Here is a 19,768-nt window from a genome sequence, read left to right as displayed (position 1 = left end):
CTAGGCATTTAATCTCTAGGAGCGCTATCATAGTGGAGTACCTATTGATTAGTACGTTATATACTTATGGAGTTAGTACGCGCGCTAGTCAAGTCTTAATTAGCCCTAATATATTCCCCTAGGAATAGCTAGTTAGTTGTATTAACCTCTAATTCTGTTCTTCTCGACGATATTCTTGGTCGGAATGTGATGTCGAGTAAGACCGAACTTTTCCGTGTGGTCTTGACCCATCGTTTTTTGTGCTTAATTCAGAACGTCTTCCCACATTGCTACTGTCTAGGCTTCGTCTCTCCGGTTTGAAGGACGCCGCAAAATCCAAGGTGTCCAGAATGTCCAGAACGCCGCTCCAAGTGCCAGGACGATGATTCCCGCAGAAACGGCGCCAGAGAGCACCATTACAGCGCGTAGGCTCTCCTGGTGCTCGGATTTACTCCACTCACGGACGTTCATTCCAAAAAGCGATGTGAAGAATGACAACGGAAGCTGCTTGACAGTTAGCCTGCACCACGTCAACCCTGGGAAGAAATACTTCGGTCGAGATACGTACGAATAGTACCGTGACAACGGTGAACGTCATCATAGCATAGTTTTGCCTGGTGGCCATGTCGCTTGACACTCTGGCGCACGCAGCCTCAACCACACTTGCCTCTTTCTGTTTCATATCGAGGAGTTTGCGATACTGTGGGAAGTTAGCTATGGTTCTTTTTACCATGATTGCGATCAACGCCGAACGTACACTCTCACAGAGTTCGTCGCAATCATTTTTCATCTTGTCCACTTGGTCCTGGTGATTTGCTATCTTTTCTTTAGCCTCTTCCAGCCAGCCAATGGCCCGGCCGTGCTGAATCTTGTTCCAGCTCCGTTCATCGACTTCGATATAAACCTTCACCATGGTATCGATGACGCTTGTTTGCTCTGAGAACAATTTCGTCAAGATCTTAAGCTCATCTTTGATGTCTCGAACGTTGATGAGACAAGCCAAGTCACGCGAATTGCAGAGCTGTTTGATTGCATCTTCGAGTTCCTTCATGGAATGGCTATTCTTCTTGCCTCGGATCGAATTCCATACTCCGTCTTGCGTGGCTTTGAAATCAGAGAATGCTTTTGTACATTCATCCATGACACTGCACAAACTCTCGCTAAAGATGCGAAGGACCCTAAGATCCTTTGCGACCGGATTATCGGGCTTATCCGCGTCTAGGAAGAGTGTCGTTGCGTGCCAGACTGCAGACGCCATGAAGTCAAGACAATCATTACACTGGGTCTTGTGGGTGAATTGGAAGATATTGTCACCGTTAAGATCAAAGTATATCGCATCACGCAAGTCTGCTTCGCTGGTGCGTTGTTCTCGACCGCAGTCTGACACGCTACAAGTGTACTTACAGCTGTGTTCAGAATGGACAGCGTCGTCCTTTCTAGGAAAGAAGGTCACCACATTCTTGTCATCCACAATCCAAGACCAAAGTTGATCCACCATCAAGACCTTGAAGTTATCAGTCACCTCTGAAGGAAGCGATTCTTCACCCGTTGTCTGGTTGGATATGGGGCTGACTGCCTTGGGTTCCTGGCTGGAATCATCTGCGTCAAGGTCGACTTCTCTTTGGTGTTGACTTTTCTGTGTCTCCGCTTGTGGCTCAACAGCGGAGCGTCTTTTCCGGTACACGTGTTTCGCCCATCGAAATATGACTTGATCAGCGTCGCGGGTTTCAGTACTTTCCAAGTCTGAATATCCATATTGGTCTAATGTTCGGCGAGGGTGGAGAAACAATTCACTGGGATCATATCCGTATTGCCAAATGATTTTTTCCTCGTCTGATGCCGTCTTGAAAAGTCTCTTTCGATATTTATCGCTACGATCAGTAGATCCAATATCTTTCAGCAGGCGGTTTCGAGCCTTCGCGGCGCCGAATGTATCCCAATGAAGGTACGGGAACTTTGGTATCGCCGTTAGCAGTAGCCATATCAACTCTAATGTGGGTGACTTACGTATAGATATGCTTGTAATATGTTTATAGGACTGAATTTCGGGTCTATGTCTGCTCGGTCCTCGTCCATCGAGTCTCTCGGATAGAAGAGTTGAAAAGACGGGCACATGTACCGGCCATGTGGACGGCCGTGCCCAGCCCTCTTCTGTTTGAAATTCCAATAGATTGGCTTGAGTAAAGTGCTCGTAATTGAAGGTGTTCTTCTCTCTTGGATGACAGCTCTGTTAAGTGTCACCCAGGTTGTTTTTGGTGAAGCAGTCCTGGGAAGAGTGTGGGCTGCTTTGACCATACTGATACGCTCCCTTGCGTCCTCGATGAGAGGCCCTAGGTCTGCTAGCTTGACACGATCTTTCTGGGTACCGATCTGGCCCTTTTGGAGTACCTGGGCAATGCGAGGAGGATTATGAAGAACTTCCGAAAGGACACATTCAGGAGTTATGTTCTCCTCCTTGGCTACCACTCGGGCACCAACCGCTAGACTTGGGCCTGCGGGACAAGCTAGGGGATTTTCCAAGATATCGTTGATTATTGAGCTCTCATCAGAGTGCTCCGTGTTCCAGACGCTATCTTCCGGAGTAGGCGCGGTGCGATCGTCCCTTTGGATAGCGGCATCTTCGAGAATTTCCTGCCAAGAAGAGTCTGCGATCTCCATTTCTATTCTTCTTAGCACTTTTTCTGCCCAGTGCATGACATTTGAAGGGACATGGATCCAGCGGAACGTATACTGATCGTGCTCTGGGACCCTATAGAAGTTAAGCAAGCCTTCAGAACCCTCTGTTTCGGCAACTGTTCCCAACCCTACTTCGCCATTGGATGACGAGGCCAGCAAGTTCTCTTGAATCGTTGTTCGGGTTGATTCTTCCTCCCCACTCTCTATGCATGGGCTAGCGCTCGCAGTCGTATTGCTTGGTGACATGGGTAGTTGGACATCAGACTGCTGAATGGGAGAAGGGATCTTCGCATTTGCATACGGCTGCGAATTCAACTCATTTGAAGCATCTGCCAAAGGGGCAAGGGCTTTGGTCCGTCTGAGTTCGACGAAGTGCCCTGGACCTTGCTGGAATACCTGGGATAGTGTCGGGTTTGGAGATGCGGACAATATTTTGATGCTGTTGCGCGAAACGTTTGCCAGCGATTTGTGAAACTGATGGCATTCTACGTGAATCGTACGCGCCAACATATCATAGCCGCGGTTCTCAAAATCAGCGTCTTTCATAATTCTGTTCAGAGAATCTCTGTATCCATCTAGCCGGCACTTGTCCTTGCCGTTGTCAAATGTTGGAAGTCCGGCGTGTGTTGCCCCGACGGGAATTACCTCTTCACAGCCGACGTAATAGTACTCATCAGCAAGGGTCGCCGAGCGTTTGTCCACAATCTGGATAGCATCAGTAGACGCACATGGCTACCAGATTCATACAACTATCTGATTGACCACCTACTTGTGTCCAAAGTGTAGTCTCTGTCATTGTTGGAGACTTCTCTGGCTTGATTTTCACTCTTAAGGGAGTCTCTAAAGTCTCATAAAAACTCCAGATTTTCAGGAGGTGGAGTGTGAGCGGAGCAAACTGACGAGAGAATTCAACCATCCAGTCGAGATTCTCAGTATTTCTCAGTTGCTTGCGGAGCCTGGGTCCATAAGGGATGGGGATGTCGAGCTCGTGAGAGATGCTCTCTGCACAAGCACCATCCGACAGTGCTGTCGAACTATAGTCTGGGCGAGTGTGAGTCCTGATCCTATTTACCCGGGTAGGGTGCTCTCACGCGGGGTGCCAAAGAATGCAATGCTATGACAATGCTCGACTATTGACGTGTATGTATTTCCGTCTTCGGCGGATAGGGCGAGCTCGGCTGGGTTCCCACTGGACTCACGTAGAGCGTGCTCCATTGCAGTTACCAGTGCTCGTTTCAATACCAGACCTCCGGTGCTGCACAGGATAGGGTCAGCTTTCAATTGTTTGTACGATGCCGTGAGTTCTCACCTATGAGCAGCAAAATGCAGATCACGGTTTGTGATTTCCTTGCATTTCCTCAAAGCCTCTAGCAGCTTCTTTGCCCACTCGGTAATCCCATAATCTCCCGTCACCTCAGGCTGTTTGTATTGATCAAATTCGAAGAAAAAGATGCGAGGGGTTTTCATCCCTGACCAGATGAAGTTGTACGGCCCTTCCCCTTTGGGCGGTCGACGCCATGTCTCGCAGGCATTTCTAACCCCGATAGCAGGGATCGCGATGATGCTACTCAATTTCAGCCGCTGCCATAAGATAGATTCAATTGTCGTAGACATACTCAAAGGCCGTTTGCTCTCTAAGGCCCAGCTGTCCATTCGCTGCTGCGTGTATAGACATGTGCTCGACAACACTCTGCCGTGATAGAGTGGATAACGGTTAGAAAGGATGAACTAGTAAGGTAGAATGGTTGTTGATGAAATTGTCTTGTCTCCGCCCAGGGTGGATTGTACAATTAATATCCTAGCACCGATGCCGAAAACGATACTGCCACTTTACAATTGCATCATTCGACTCTGCCTTTGCCTGCATCGCGGCGATCTCTAACAGGCGAGTTTTAGCGAGCTCTAGTCACTCTAACGGGAACCGGCACGCCGGCTCGTCCCTCGCGGCCAGCAAGCGAAAAGTCTGCGGGATTGCAGTACGGAGTACTACCAAGGCGTTGCAGATCAAAATGTGCTGGTGAGCATTTCGTTGGCCTCTTGTCTGGATCATCGGCTCTGCAAGTGTCACCAGATCCCAAGAAACCCTCATGTGAGAGCCATGGCTAGCCCGACACCGCGAGTGTCGCCTATGGGCATTAGGAGGTTCCTTTTGTTTTAGCAAACGCGATGAAGACTGGCCGGCAAGCCAAAATTACGACTGACACAACCCTTGGTTAGAGGGTGTGCCTAGGCTCCGTCCGATCAATGCAGTCCGAGCATCACACCATCTAAAAAGCCGTGGTTGCCATTTTGATAGCAAGCCTTCTAAAAGCGGACTCGTGAAGACACACGGGAATAGGCGAGAGGTGGGATAGTTGAAACTGGTTCTCAGATCAGCCGGGGTAATCTCAGCTCCAGTCCTACTGTACTGCAAAATCCGAGTCGTATTAATTACACCAAGGCTCGGCATTACAGGTCACAATCTTCGCTTCCTCAACAGGCAGTGGTCTCCTGTCTGAGTTCACTGCACCCAGACGCCTCGTCGTCCTGATTCTAAAACAAAATCGCGAGGTAATCACACCACAGCACCACCACAGCACATCAACGTACCTTACTGATTGGCTTCCGTGGTCATTCGCTTTCCCTTGGAAAGATGCCAAGATAGGCCACACAGATGGAAGAGGCTATCCTCAACTTGACATGTTTTCGGGAGGCCTAAGTCGATGAGCTTCCTTGTTACTGAGCAATGCGGGCGGGAGGTAACGCTGGCGGCCGGGTTTGGCATCTACGGATCTAAGGATATCGGCGGAGGCAAGATAGTTAACGAGATGACTTATTCACGACGCGCGCCCCGCGGAAGTTCAGATGGGTTCCCGGGAAGAAATTATGTGGCCATGATGACCTACCTGCCTCTAGATTTGTACGCCAACCCTTGGAAGGAATAGTGGGCACTGGACTTGCCCGACTTGTGTTGATTAAGCCCAGGGCTCCAACGACATCATCCCACCTGCATTATACGCAGCCAACGAGTTGGGCAAAGCACTTGCGGATGACGACCAAGCCAGAGGAAATCATTACTTGAAAGCCGCAGTGGGGGCGGCTGTTGTCGTCGGAGCGTTGCATCGACTCCAAATGAAGAAGTCTCACCCAGAGCCACCACTCCGATTTGGAATCTGATGGCGAGTATTCTCATGGGGAGCATTGTGGGCTTATAGCCAACGTCTCCATTATACAATACATCTTCTCGAGGAGGCTACTGGCGCCTATATCTTAGGGAAGGAGCTACTGGGGTACAAGCAACATCATATGACTAGATTGATTACAGGAGCAATGGGTGCAGTAGGGCTGCTCCGTAGGATCTACTATCGCGCCGAAGAGCATCAAGAACGGTAAAGCAGTGTCAGAGATTGTTCACCAAAACAAAAAGAAACAACTGCTTTGTAGAATTTAGCGTGCTTTCATAAACTAAACAGGATTTAGCGGAATTTAATGTAACTTGCTCGAAAGTAATACCGTTTCCGAAGTACATCAAGTTTCATGAGTCTTTCAGTGAATCGTTGTCATATAGGAACGCGAGCTTGTCGATCGAGGAATTCACGAAAAAGCCTTTGCCGGTGAGCTCCGCTTGTAGGAAATTCCCTCTACCCTTGCATTGTGGTGTCGGAGAAGTGTGCGAGTAGAACATCATTTGGCAACTTTCTGAATGCATCAGGTGATATTACACTAGAGAGCTGAATCTCGTCTATTGTGGCTGCAGATGCAAAGAAAAAGTTGGGGATCCGATTTTAGTATTTACGGATCGTGCAGAGACCCCATTTAATAGGCGAAACTGCGGGCCGTCACGCTGTTCTGAAGACGAAAGTACCCCTGCTTCTCGCTTACGTTTCTTAAGATCCCTGACCACAGATGGGTCTTGAAGGTTTTGCCGAAGCCCATTTCCCAACCTGTTGGCCGTTTTGGCAGCGGACTCGGAAATAGAGAGCTAATGGGAGAGGGGATGTCGGCGCGTCCAGCCAGTCCCAAAAATAACCATGTCGAACTGAAACACGACACCTTGTCGTCGTGTCTGGTGTACATACACCGATCGGGCGCTCTGGCCTTTCTCATATTTGTGTCTACGGTAGTTTGAGAATGATGGCGAGATATACCTCTAGACATTCTGATACCCCTGAGACGCCTGATCCTTGAGTCGACGAAGGCGTGTTATTGAGAAAGAAGATAGAATCCAGCGGTCGTCAAAACGTCTCATGTACTGCAAGTCCAACAAGTTCCTCTCCAAAGGTGTGGGTGTAAAAGTTGTAAAGTTGTTGCTGGCGGTAATTGCTGGCAGCAGCAACAGAAATGCTGTCCCATGTTTCTTGATTCTTTGTGCTTGAAATGGCAGTGCACACCATTGCTCTTTCGCTCGTTTTCGACTCGTGTCGCTTCATTGCCCCAGCCGTTCGACTGGCCGCGAGCGAATGCAGCGTCCTTATGCTTTTTGATCGCATTGCGATGATGTTGCCATCCTTCCTGTCTCTTGTCGTTGACTTCTTTGACCAGGTGATCATAGATCGGATCACCAGGTCTCACTTGAGACCTCATAAGAAGCAGCTGAGTTTGGTCTGCATCCTCAAAGCTCTGTTCAGCTAAATGGTCCTCTTGATCTCCTTTTTGATCGTCATCGTTGGCTTCACTTGATTTCTTCACGGCACTTCGCAATAACCGTTTCGACTCGTCATCCAACCAATCATTATACACTGGTTCCCTGTTGGCTAAGTTCAAGTTATCTGGTCCACGACTATCCATTTAGTATGTATATATATCGTGTATGCTCGAGCGGATAGAATTTGGAATTCTTATGAATATAAGAGTTTCTCCTTTGGCATTTTTAAAGAACAATGTCTTTTTCCCCCTCCCCCTTCCCCAGGTATTTATATCTCGCGCAATGGGGTGTCAATTCGCTGTCTAAGATGAATGTGTCGCGTTAATATCCTTCAAACGCTCACCCCATTTGTATGTGGAGTGATGGTACATATTGTCTCATCGCACCCGGTGGCTGGCTGCTTCACGAAGAGGTAGATCATAACCTTCCTTGTATCATAAGGTAGTGGTCCCCGAGTTCCCGTTTTCGTGACACCCTTCATCATTCGGGTCGGAACGTAAGTTTCGCTTCGTATTTGCGGCGTGCGCCCCTGTGGGCAAAGGTCACTGCAAGAAGTATGCCCTAGGCTCTGAACGGTAGGTCACGCCGGCCTCAACTTAATGTACAGTCTCCTAACCTGCTTTGTGCACATCTTGCTTCTCAACCTCGAGATTGCAGCAAGCGAACACTTTGCAGGGCACTGGATGCATATGCATACCGGGAGACGGTGGTCCGTCACATCGTCATCGCCAGTCGCAGCGAGGACTCGTTCTACCGCAAAAGCAAAGTCCATTTCGCTGGCTCTCTTGAAGACATCGTAGCTCGGAGACGCGTGTATAACCTAAATCGGTCGCCATCATGGCGATGCCTCCAAGCTTGACTTCACGAAGGGCTATATCGGCAATGAGCTCGTCGAGGGATACGCCGCCCGGAGGACCAGTCATGTCTATGATCCCTGACGAGGTAAAGGCGACACGCACACTGCTCTTTGGCGCAGCCTGAGCGGTTTGGCGGAGGACAGGGAGGAGGAGTTTAGTTAGGAGGACTTGGGGCAACGCAATTGACACCCATGTGACCCTCGAAGCCTTGCATGGCTGCAACATACGGTGCACGGCTGAGACCTGCATTGTTCCAGCGAACGTCGAGTCGAGATTTTTGAGTGAGAAAGGCCGAAACACAGGTTGGAACGGTGGTGAGGCTGTTGAGGTCAAGTTGCAGGCTTTTGAGGGTTCCCGGCGTTGCCGTTGGAATAGCCTTAATAGTTTCGATTGCCGTGGTGATCCTGCTTTGCGAGCGTCCGGCTATGTATATCGTCCCACCATTGGAGTATAATATCTTGACAATCTCAAGGCCAATGCCAGAATGACCTGCAGTAACGATGAAAACCTTGCCTGCAAGAGAAGAGACGTGCTCCTCCATGGACTCTGGCTTCGGTGGCAAGAGCCGTGCTAGGAAACCTCCCGTGGCGAATTATGCATATATGTCAAGGGCTAGAACTAGGGATTGTAGGGGTGGACAACTTGGTCGACCTTGATTCCATGCCACTATGGGGCACACGTATATGCTGGGCTTTATAAAGTATTGGAAACATTCCATGTGGGGATGCTGTGAGACTGTGTTGATAGATTATGGCGTGTTATGTGGTAGAAAAGATGACTGTCAGAATGCATCGCGCTAGTAGATCCTGACTATCAGGGAATCGTCCGCCGCAATAGCTCCGTATTACACAGGGCTTGTGCATAGGAAAGTCAGAGCTAACAGTGGTTCTCCCCTTTGGCTCCTCCAATGGTTGGTAGTGAGTATCATCCCATCCTCTATCATGAACCACCACTTCTTAGCAAACTTCGGCCCTATCTCCAAGCCCATCAGCTCCCATGGCGTGGAGCCCCAGACCTGCAAGTCACTGGCTAAAAAGTCCCCTATCAACTGGAGTCCATCAACCGGCATGGCATATTCCAGAATCTTGTCTCGCATTGAAGGCTACGGGACCATGTCGACGTAGGGCTCGTGTTGTACCATGAGCTGCTTGGTGGTCGGCGCCATGGCCGAGGGCAGGTTGCAATTGAGCTCACGGACATCAATCCAATAACCTGCTGACATGCCAGCTTGAGAACGTTGCCAATGCAAGTAAACGCACCCGTGCTGCTCATGCGGTGGATGAACAGGAATGCATTGTCAATAATGGGGTCAGGGGTCATTTGGGCCCTGTACGATGCTGTCCGGTATGAACGGGACGAGAGTGCTCAAGTCTGGGGAAAGCGTGCCAGTTTCCAGAGTCAAGTTACTGGTACCGGCGGCGTCTGAAGTGTCTGCAGCCCGGCAAGAACAGTGCTCCAGGCGCCTGCTACGCCTCGATACGAGCTTAGGACCTAGCCATGAGTTTTTCAGTACTTGCAGCGGGAAATATATCAGTCGCCCAGCCTTAGAAGACCGACGTCTTGCACGTTGCGAGAGCCTATTCTGGACTCCCTTGGTCCGAAGGATCTGCTATGCTCGTCCAGTCATCCTCCAAAGACTTCATGGATGGTTTCCATACTGGTTCCATGTTGATTCTCCTACAGAACTGTATCAAAAGTGCAGGAGTCCGAGGATTTACTCGTACAGATGGAACGTCGAGAAATGGATGCCTATAGAAATTGGGGCCGCTACAAGTCTTGTTATCTTTGCCTGGCCAAGTCTAGCGTGATGCATTCTGACACTCTCTGACTGTTTCTGACGACAATTTTAGCCTTGTAGGCGGCGAGCAAACAGGCGATGGTATGGTGGAAGTTGGGCCAAGGGGCCGAAGGGCTGCCACATAGGCCAAAAGGAGTAAGTGTCTCCACCCCGTCTCCAACGACGAGGGACCTCGCACGACTCATAACGGCTGAACCTAAATGCTTCGATTGCTGTACGTACGGCCTTACGAGTAGTTCTGCCTCACAATTCAATCATCTATATAAGCTAGAATAGTGACCATAAAAATGATAGAATTAAAGGAGACAGAGATCTCAATCATCTTCCTCATCGACTCGCCTAAGTTGCCAAGTATAGATCCAACAGGAGCTGACGACCCAAACGTCCACGACCTGTCGAATCTGCGGGCTATGGTGTGATTAGCGATGCCAAGCGATTGCAAAGACCCTGGTCTACTATATCGCTGCGCTACATCCGAACTAGCTCCGGGAGCTATCTGAAGCTACCCGAAGCGGACCCGAGAGCGCCCAGGCGCTAGTCGGGTACGTACTTAGGATACTACACAGTCTGACGAGTCCCTCGTACAGTCTTTGGAATGACCATGTCCCCTTCTCATTACAATGGACCAACGGCTTGGAGACGAGTAATAGATCAGCACACTGGCTTCTGCTCCTAGCACGCCAAGTAGAGATTTCCCTCCAACCTTGTACAATTCGTAGTCGCAGATTTCGCACATGGGGATGCATTTTCGTTGATTCTCGTCCCAGAGACTGTATCTCCATGCGGCCTCCATCGAGTTCACGATGGCCCAAACGTCGTCGCGTTGGTACTTCCCAACCGTCATTATCGAACCAGCAAAAGTATGCGAAGTCCTATTAGATAGCAAGAAATGTCTTTCACGTCCCCTCACGGTTGTAGAAGTTCCCCTACAAGGACCAACAAATTAAAGGAGACTTTGTGACTTGGATGCAACTTGCAAAGCCATGTAATCTAGCAGTCCACACCTGTTCTGCATGCCTGTAGATGTCATTTCACCCTGGATGCGGATATTCAACCTACTTTTTACTGGCAAGAGGATCGAACAGGTGTTCTCCTGCCCGATTGGAGGTTGCAAGACTATGGCACAACAAGATGGGCGTGATAAGGCGCATTGCGTACATATTCACCTGCCAGGTGTTTCCCTTCGAATGCCACCGAAAGGGGTCTACGCTTGGTCGTGTCGACAGGGCTGTTCCCGCCCGTATGTTGAACTTCGCGGGTTACATTGCGTTCTTGCTGTCTCTGCATTCGAAGACACACCCGTCTCTAGGGTTGCTGAGGCCTTGAAATGTATGGTCAAGACCGTTGTGAGAGGGTCACTGCATCAGTTGTCTGGTGTAGGTCATGCCGCCTCCAATTGTGCCAAGAACCATATAGTCAACTCTAAGAACCAAACCTCCAGCTCTTCCATGGGGTCGTTGAGAAACCAGTGTGAATCCGGGTGCTTCTTTAAATTCTGTTCTTTCTCCTGTTTCAACCTCTCTGCCATTTCACGTGGAGTTGCAAGCTCATTGTTTGGCAACTGAAAGTCGAGGTCAAAATATGGAGCCAATGTGAGGATAACAGGGTTGCAAGCATTGACAGCTTCATGTACGACCGTGTTTCCTTGTCGTGTCTTGATATCAGTTCTGGCGCGAGCTTTCAAGAGTATCTTCGCTACATTTAAGTCTCCGAATTTTGCAGCCATGTGCAGTGGGGTTCTATCTTGATCGTCAAGTGCGTCTAAATTTGCGCCAGATCTTAATAGACAGGATGTAACAAGAGCGCTGCTGGTCTGGAAGATCTTATCAGTGGTCATTCGGAAATCGATGCACAGCTCTTCCAAGTATTTCAATGTGGCTTTCTTCGATGCATGGCTGGCTGAAAAAGAATTAGCAGCGAGATGGAGAGCGGTTTGATTACAATCGTTCACAGCATGAACATCTGCATCCTTGCTCAATAAGTCGCGGACCGCGGTTGGGTTCCCGGACTGAGCTGCGATATGGAGTGGAGTATCGCCTCCCGAATACCGGGCCGAAACATTCGCTCCGAACTGTAGCAGGATTCCCAGCACGTTGTTGTGTCCCGCCTCTATTGCCAAACGAAAGGTAGTCCTATCTCCCCTGTCCGCATCATCAAAAGTGGCACCCTTCTCCAAGAGAAGTCGAGCTATATTTTCAGCGTCTTCCTGCACAGCCACGCGCAGCAGTGTTTCGTTGTCGATAGTTCCAGCGTTGACATCGATGCCAGTCTGTAGGAGTAAACGTACCATTTCCTCGTCATTCATGCCAATAGCAGCGACTGCTCCCAAGAATAGGCAGCTAGGATTATCCTGAAAACCATTCTGTTGCTTCAAAATGGCTTTCGCAAGTCCGGAAAGGCCGAGAAGTGTTGCAACGACGAAACCAAAGGCATCAGGCTGATGGAATGTCCTGAGTTCTTCCAATAGAGAGCTGCAGAAATTTGGATGGAGCTCTGTGTCCATACTGGACCATGCCTCAAGCCACTGATATCCTCTAGACAGCGGTCCATCAAAGAATCTGCTGAAAGCATCAGAGCAAGTTTCTGAGAAAGTATGTGACCTCCGTGCATGGCTGACCCAATGGCGCGCCGCGTAGATCCCAAAGTGGAAGATATGGTCGCCATTCTCATCCACATCGCCGGAAAAGTCACCAAGATTAAGGTCGTCTGCATCAAGAGAGAAATCGTGACGAGTATTCAAGAACTCAATACACCTAAGAGCCAACTCCGAGTGTCCCCTATCTCTATCGACTCGGAAGACCGTTAATCTCTTGTCACCATCCAGGCGAGGAAAGACAAGATAGTCTTTTACGGATTTGTGGTAAAAGCCAACCCCATAATCAGTGACTAGGAGAAGGTCACCCGAGAGACTGATTTTGTCCTTGGTAACCTCTTCTAGGCTGATAAACTCCGTTGATTTTAGTTGCAATGCAGTCCCAAGTTGGGACAGAGTTAGAGACGTTTCTGCCAGAGTAACCCAAGTAAGCATGGATCTAACGAGACCCATGTCCTGGTTATCGACAGCGAGCAGGATGCGATCATAGGTCGCGTCGAGGCCAGGTGGAGATTGCTTTAGTGCCGCCTCGGTTCCTGCGAGCCTGACCTTGCGAAGGAATTCGACTGCAAAAGCTACCCAAAGAAAAGTACCCTCTGCACGCTCCTGCATAGTTCTCAATACGTATTCTTTGAGTTTCGGAGGATAATTCTTGAATCGGGAGAGTTCATTAACTTTTTCAAGGATATACCTTTCAATGTCTTTTTCAACCTCGTGAATGTACGAGTCTCTAAACTCTTCTTCAGCTTGGTCCGTGTGATGGCTATGGGGGCCTTCCACCTCAGTACTAGAGTACAGTCGAATGGTTGGGTGCATAGAGAGGATCTCGTTTACGGAGTCCGAGGTGGGTCTGGTAAAAATGATCATCTTAAGCCGCTGTAGTTTAGGATTGGGGAATTGTCGCAGCTTTGAAAGAAGGAGTGATAATGAATGCTGCTCGAGTTCATCAACTGCATCTATAACGCAGTATATAGTGCTCCATCTTGTAGCATCCACAATATCGGTGAAAATCCTCCACAGTGTCTCGAATGAGCCAGCCTCGAAAAGGGATTCTTTCAGCCTCTTTAAGGTGGGAGCAATATACTGTAGAAGAGAGTCATCCTTCCCAATAAAGGAAGAGATAAAGCTTCTGATAATGGCTGAACCACTATTTCGCACTTGGTGGTCGCAGAAGAAATACACCAAGCTGTTCGTGGTTGAACGTTCAACAAGTTTCTGTAGGTGCTCGGTAATGAATATTGACAGCATTGTCTTGCCTTGGCCGGGTCGTCCGCACACAAAAAGAAATTGCGAAGCAGTATCAACATCCTGCCATCGCTTGTACTCTTCGCATTGCGTAATCCAAGTACATGTGTTGGCGCCTTTCCTGGTATGACCTGTTGATGTCTTGAAAGATTCACGATCATCATCTTGATTAATACTTAAGAACCGCTCCCGGCAGAATTCATCCTCGTCATCGGCGACCTCGGCGGTACTTTGTAGACTTAGGTGTGGCCTAACATCCTTTAGTCTTTTTGAAAGCTTATTTTGCCATCTTGCAGGTCACCAGTCAAGAGTGGGCAAGTATACTCACATATGCAACAAATTTAGAATTAGAATGAGATTGCTTTTATCGCTCTCTATTTGTTTGAGTATCTTTGTGATTTGTTTGTCCTTCAGAGGAAATAGGATTCGATTCTTGCGCAGAATGACAAGCAGTTCCCTAACGCGTTCGTTAATTGCACTAAGGGATTTTTCCACTCCTTCTGTCTGAAAACGCCGATCGTTTTTGACCATATCTACAACACTTTGGAGTCGACCGAGAGACTCGCGTTGCCGGAGAATGTCTTGAGGTGCGTTCTGGACATCTTGGATGTAGCCCACGAGATCAATAAGCTGTCCCAGAAGCCCGGAGGCGGCTGTAGCTGTGGCGAACTCAGCGGCCATATTGGGGTAGCCTGGGCTTGAAGTTCAAGTTTCCTTAAATTGGAGTGAACGTGTCTAGATGCTTCTGATGTTATTCTATTGCTGGAGAGTGAGATATGCCTGGATGATTTCTCCGACTCGGAAATGGCCAGGGGATAAGATCGAAGGCGACAGGTGAGATTCGAAACTTGGTGAGCTGCGTGCACAGTGATAAACGAGCTGCCTGTCTCTTGACAATGCGCTCTTTTCTTCGGCTACAAGGGCAACCGCAGCCCAGCACCTCAGCTGGTCAAAGTCGAGACGGCGCCTGGTTGGTGAAAAGAACAGCGTTCAGGCGCCACTGTCGACTGGGACGCTGCGCCCCGCTCCTATCTGCATTGTCACTCGGTTGAGGTCAGTGACCGAGAGCTGTCGTTGGCTCCGCCAGGCTCGTCTCGCTCTAGGCTTCGCAAACGTGGAGGCCTAACCCAATCACAGCCGCTCTCGCACCGCCTGATCAACCCCCATTCCCCCTCTTGGGAATGACTCCGGTGCTCGAATGGTTAGCCCGAATCTCCAGGGGCGCGAAATCAGCCAAGCCATGGTTAGCCACTCACCTCCCTGCCAAGTTAGTATGAGATTCGTTCTCCACCGAATATCACGGCTTTCAAACGACGCTGTTGTAAAGCCCTAGGTATAGATTACGCCTGAAAACGCAGTAAGGATTACCTAGGTAGGTAGGTGCCGTTCTATTATATTGTCCTATCATACTAAATAGTTAGTAATACGGTAGACCTTTACCTATAGGATAGAACTTTACCTACTCCTTCCCCCCTCCTAATAATAATATTAATCACTATATCCTAGATCCTATGGTCGATTGTAAACGATACACTATTAAATAAATATTATATCTATCTAGGCTTCGGGAAGTACTAAATGGGTGGTCACTTAGTCCCTTGCCATACCTAGTGAGGTGAGGTCCCTTAATTTTACTCAAATGTCAGGAACGAGATGAGCGAGATCTTCTAGAGTCTTTCTAAGGGTTCTCTATCCAACTATGTACCCTAAAGTGACATCGACTCGAAGCGTAAGGAGCTGTAGGAGCTCCGGATGCTTCCCGTATGCGATATACCTACGAGTCACGTGCCTCTTGGCACCCTTATAGGTATCTCTTATTCCTTCTGTCACGGCGATCCGTGACAGACGTGCACCAAAAGCGTGTCCACTTCCTCTTTAAGTCAAATGACGTTGACTTTCAGTCGCCTGGGAGAACTTTGTCACCTTTTGGTGAGCCGATTTGTGATTTTCGACGATCTTCTCGCTAGCAGCATCATGAGGAAATGTGAGTAGGTAATCGTCTGTTGATTGCCTGCTTTAACTTCGCCTTCAAGCTTACGCCAGATTACCAGCAATCATCTCTAATCCCTTCAAAGCCGAATTTCTGGTTGCATCCCAAGCGGCTCCCTCAACAACCATGCCCCGCATATAAATCGACGTTGCGAGGTTTTTCATCGCTATGGAGGATTTCCCTTGGTTCCTCTTGCGCTGAACCCAATAGGTAAAAGGTCAACGCAACATCCAAGCTATACTGCGGCTGCTCCTGACGGTATCTCTCGTCGAATCCGCGTCTAAATGCCCGCCTAATGAAAATCTGGACGACCTCCTCGGCATCTGCATTCATTTTCTCACCCATGAGGTATCGAATTACAGTGTGTCATATCATGAATGCCTCGTGGCTCTCTTCCCCAAGTCCTTGGTCAGCATTGCGGGGGGTTTGTTGGGTTTCATGGGTTTGCTTCTTCCTAAAGAAATTGTAAAATTCACCTGCATAAAAACTGGTGAAGCTTGCTTGATTGTAAGAATAATACGCTTTCAGCGGGTCGCCATCAACAGCGGACATCCAAGCATGCCGACAAAAGCTGTCAAATGCTATGTAGAGCCCCCCTTCCTTATCCATCGGCAGTCGCGGTAAGACAGGAATTACCTCCCTACGTGGATCGCAACTAGGTAGATATTCGAGCGCGTGGGCTGAAAGGGGATTGGTCAGGGTGTTGTAGTCGCGATCTCGTCCATCTGTGCGGAGGAGGGTCATGATGGCCAGGAGATTCGGGATCTGACGGTGGTGTTGTGTCGCGACCACCGACTCATTGACCTTCAAGGCTGTACGTAGCAGAGCCTGGCCGTTGTCAGACTCTCCATTGCAGATCTCCGCTAAGCCGGCGCTAATCTTGCTGTGCATGTTGCTAAGAGCCCGCAGTCCAACTCTGAGTTTCTTCCCTCTGCAGTGCAGTCCCCAGTCATCTCGCTCCCAGACTGATGAGCTGAAGCATCGTCGGAAATGGACTCCAGTGAACCATAACAAGCGCCGGAAATCTGAGAAAATGTTGAGATCATTTAGTCTGTAGACATCAAGCGGCAAGGGTATCACCCTACGTGTCTACGTCCTGATGGAGGATTGATCTGTCCCTTGGTTCTTTAACCGGTAATCCACCGTCCATGTTATATTCCTCAATTTCTCGAATGTCGTTCTGAGCATTCCCCGCCATGCAATTGACAAGTGTCAAATCTTCACCAGCACTGTGTCTTTGCCCTGCTGGAAGAGAGCATCCCTGAAGCAGCGTGTTAATTAGGCATCAGTATCTCCCCTCCACAAACTAGGCTCTTTTACTAGTGTATATGCTCGCGCTGACACCGATAGAACAGGGGTGCCCTCGCTTCAGCCCTTTGGTCACCGTTTATCAGGCAAAGGAGCCTGAATCGCGATTACGTAAATACGAGGAGCTCCATCCAATTGCGATCTCTGGCTGGTTTTGGTGCTGAGTTGTAAACACTCCGCCCATGTTGTTGGTATCTCAGTAGGCTAGGATTCCAAATTTGGCTAACCTCTCAGACCCCTGCGGTCGAAGCCGAGTCCTCTTGGATTAAGAGATGAGTAGGATGGGACTTACCGAGAACTATAAGAATGATCATATCCGATCATTGGCTTGTTGTAATCTTTCTTTTTCTTAATTCTGCAGCCTTGCTGAATCACCGCGTCCACATTCATCTCTTTGTTCTGCGCCCAGTTAGCCATAGTAGAATCAAGATCGCGAAACAGTACCACTGTATCTCTGTGAACCGACGTCTTAAATCCGATTTTCGGCTAAGCTTTCGGGGATGGTGTCTCTAACCAATGGTGTAAAGGAGGGGTTCTATGCCGTCACAAATGGTTGGAAAGCGTTTTCAGAACGCGTAAGTCAAGGACTGACCCAACCAGTCTGAGATTTCATGGACAAATAGTAAGCAACAATCCCCTGCTTGGTTCATTCCACTGCATCACTAGAGCTAAAACATTTCATAAGTATTGGAGTTGATCTCATTATTGTGACTGGTGAAGGTGGAGTTGGGAAGTCATCCTTCATCAAGCTTGTAACTGGTGAAGACTTATATGTTGGATCTCAACTCATATCTGGTAAGAGCCAAATTCTTCTGCTGTGCACTTGAGACTCTATCAATATACCCAAGGCACGACTACTACCGCACTAGTTCCTGCCATAATTGAATGGAAGCGGTATCTATTCCTCGACAAGCCTGGCTTTAGCACAAGAGATCTGGAAGATTGGCATATCTTCAAAATGCTCATGACAGCAATGGCTCTCTCTACCGCTATGTCAGGTTCAGAGGTGTTATATACTTAGACGCAATGCAGGAAGACAGGATCACAGTCAAATCTGAAAAGATTTTCACTTGGTTGTATAAATTTGGTGGCGAAAGTTACATGCCAAATGTCACTATCGTAACCACGAAATGGGATAGGCTAGATTCATATGGGATTCAAGACAAGCTCGAACGCATTGATAAGTGGAAAGCGAACAGTCTTAACAGCAGATTAACTTGGTCCGCCGCGATATTTTATCATCATGGTTTAGTGGGGGTTCCTGGCGAATTTGCGACATTGCGTATTGGTGTAAAGGACGAAGAGCGAAAATCTCGAGCTCTGGCCCTGATAGCGAGCCGCTATGGTTATCCCTCTGGCCTCGCACTGCAGATCTATGACGAGGTCGCCAACCATTGCAATCTCGAGCAAACTTCAGCTGGCCAGCACTTGAAGCATTACGGAGAATTTAATCGAGGAAGTACGTTAGATTCGCAGGATCAAGGTAATGTTCAATTTGTTTCAATGACGAGCTATATCCACAATATAGCAGCTAATTAGACTCCTTGCCCGAGCCGTGAGGGTCTTTATGGATTCTCGGAGCGGGGAAGCGCCAGAATCCTATCCTACGTTTGATAGCGAGGATTCTTTCCCTGGTTGGGATTCACCAGAATGCCCTCTGGACCAGAGTTTTCATTTTGACCAAGGACCTAATGAAAAAGGTAGACGCTGGTGGTGTTCAGTCATGTAGCCGTGAGAGGTTCTGGAGAGCCTTTTTTTGCCTGTCTTTGTTGGTGAAAAATGTTCTTTTTCAGAACCATGGCATTGTGATGTTGCGGTCCGGTGCAGGTGCAAATCACTATACGAACAAACGCCTAGGGGTAACAATCAAAATTCTCCTAGCTGCTGTAGTTTTCTTATCACTGCTCTACATTTGATCAAACGTAGACATATTTGGAAATTGGAAGACTTACCTAGTACGCTATCTAAAGAGCAGTCCTGTTTACTTCAAGAAGTAATTGAAGAATGTGCTTCTGTATCCACTGACTTTTACTGGGTTCTTCAGGCGATGAGGAATAACTTGGTGGATATATATTCATGTGGTAGTAAAGAAAATTCATGTATGGATGATATATATCTATCACATAGTGAAGAAGGAAAAGTCTATGGAGATCGCAAGCAGAACTTAATTCCTTAACCTGGTAGCTTCAGCTGTGTTTCATCGAGTATCACTTTTAATCTACTCAATGCCACCAGCCAAGGTTTCCCTGTGCGTGTAGACCAATCAGCTCAGGTAGACTGTAGTCTGTAGGTCCTTCAACATTGATGGAAAACAGTGAAGAGCGCAACTTCAGGCCACCACAGTAAGTTGGCAGGCATGCAGCCAAGTTTCATTATGATATTTATCCTGTAATTAATCTTGGAGCAACGTATTGTGTTGGTAAATCTGAATTTTATAGCCTCCAGTGAACGTCTTGGCCTTCTTTTCGGCAATCATGCAGGCAACCAGCAGCGCTCAAGAACGAATAGAGCTACCGGGAACTGACAGCTGGACATTAAACGCTTTGCTTGAGCTGCTCTACTCTTGTTCTGCAACTTTAGTTCCTACTTCTAGTCCTTCTATCTTTTGGGGTTGGCTACCTCTCAATCCACTCTTAGTGTATCGCAGAGTCTTAGATATACATCCTGGCCCCAGTCCTTGACTTTGTTGAAGGATCTA

At 48.4% G+C, this 19,768-nt stretch overlaps 6 protein-coding genes across 6 annotated transcripts; 1 reads left to right on the top strand and 5 right to left on the bottom strand.

Moving 5' to 3' along the window:
- Positions 1 to 276: 276 nt before the first annotated feature.
- On the bottom strand, positions 277 to 4,330 carry A1O9_07339 (uncharacterized protein; the record flags this gene model as incomplete). The annotated part of the gene is made up of 8 exons (XM_013404285.1): positions 277 to 483; positions 548 to 679; positions 737 to 1,933; positions 1,987 to 3,360; positions 3,425 to 3,696; positions 3,747 to 3,910; positions 3,965 to 4,219; positions 4,272 to 4,330. The coding sequence occupies 8 exons, from the start codon at positions 4,328 to 4,330 to the stop codon at positions 277 to 279; spliced, it is 3,660 nt and encodes a 1,219-aa protein (XP_013259739.1).
- A 3,960-nt stretch (positions 4,331 to 8,290) lies between these two features.
- Positions 8,291 to 8,677, bottom strand: A1O9_07338 (uncharacterized protein; the record flags this gene model as incomplete). The annotated part of the gene is made up of 1 exon (XM_013404284.1): positions 8,291 to 8,677. The coding sequence occupies one exon, from the start codon at positions 8,675 to 8,677 to the stop codon at positions 8,291 to 8,293; it is 387 nt and encodes a 128-aa protein (XP_013259738.1).
- Positions 8,678 to 8,989: 312 nt separating this feature from the next.
- Positions 8,990 to 9,325, bottom strand: A1O9_07337 (uncharacterized protein; the record flags this gene model as incomplete). The annotated part of the gene is made up of 1 exon (XM_013404283.1): positions 8,990 to 9,325. A coding segment is annotated over exon 1 (243 nt), but the record flags the coding sequence as incomplete, so codon positions are not given.
- Positions 9,326 to 11,315: 1,990 nt separating this feature from the next.
- A1O9_07336 (uncharacterized protein) lies at positions 11,316 to 14,453 on the bottom strand (the record flags this gene model as incomplete). Its single annotated transcript, XM_013404282.1, has 2 exons — positions 11,316 to 14,001; positions 14,101 to 14,453. 2 exons carry the CDS (start codon positions 14,451 to 14,453, stop codon positions 11,316 to 11,318), a joined length of 3,039 nt encoding a protein of 1,012 aa, XP_013259736.1.
- A 1,675-nt stretch (positions 14,454 to 16,128) lies between these two features.
- A1O9_07335 (uncharacterized protein) lies at positions 16,129 to 17,487 on the bottom strand (the record flags this gene model as incomplete). Its single annotated transcript, XM_013404281.1, has 2 exons — positions 16,129 to 16,813; positions 17,363 to 17,487. The coding sequence occupies 2 exons, from the start codon at positions 17,485 to 17,487 to the stop codon at positions 16,129 to 16,131; spliced, it is 810 nt and encodes a 269-aa protein (XP_013259735.1).
- A 609-nt stretch (positions 17,488 to 18,096) lies between these two features.
- A1O9_07334 (uncharacterized protein) lies at positions 18,097 to 18,609 on the top strand (the record flags this gene model as incomplete). Its single annotated transcript, XM_013404280.1, has 1 exon — positions 18,097 to 18,609. The coding sequence occupies one exon, from the start codon at positions 18,097 to 18,099 to the stop codon at positions 18,607 to 18,609; it is 513 nt and encodes a 170-aa protein (XP_013259734.1).
- Positions 18,610 to 19,768: the final 1,159 nt, after the last annotated feature.

Source organism: Exophiala aquamarina, assembly GCF_000709125.1.
Source record: "Exophiala aquamarina CBS 119918 chromosome Unknown aczIA-supercont1.5, whole genome shotgun sequence".
In the NCBI taxonomy this organism is placed as follows: Eukaryota; Fungi; Ascomycota; class Eurotiomycetes; order Chaetothyriales; family Herpotrichiellaceae; genus Exophiala; species Exophiala aquamarina.
Note: the sequence above shows the minus strand (reverse complement) of the source record. Positions and strands in the feature narration are given on the sequence as shown.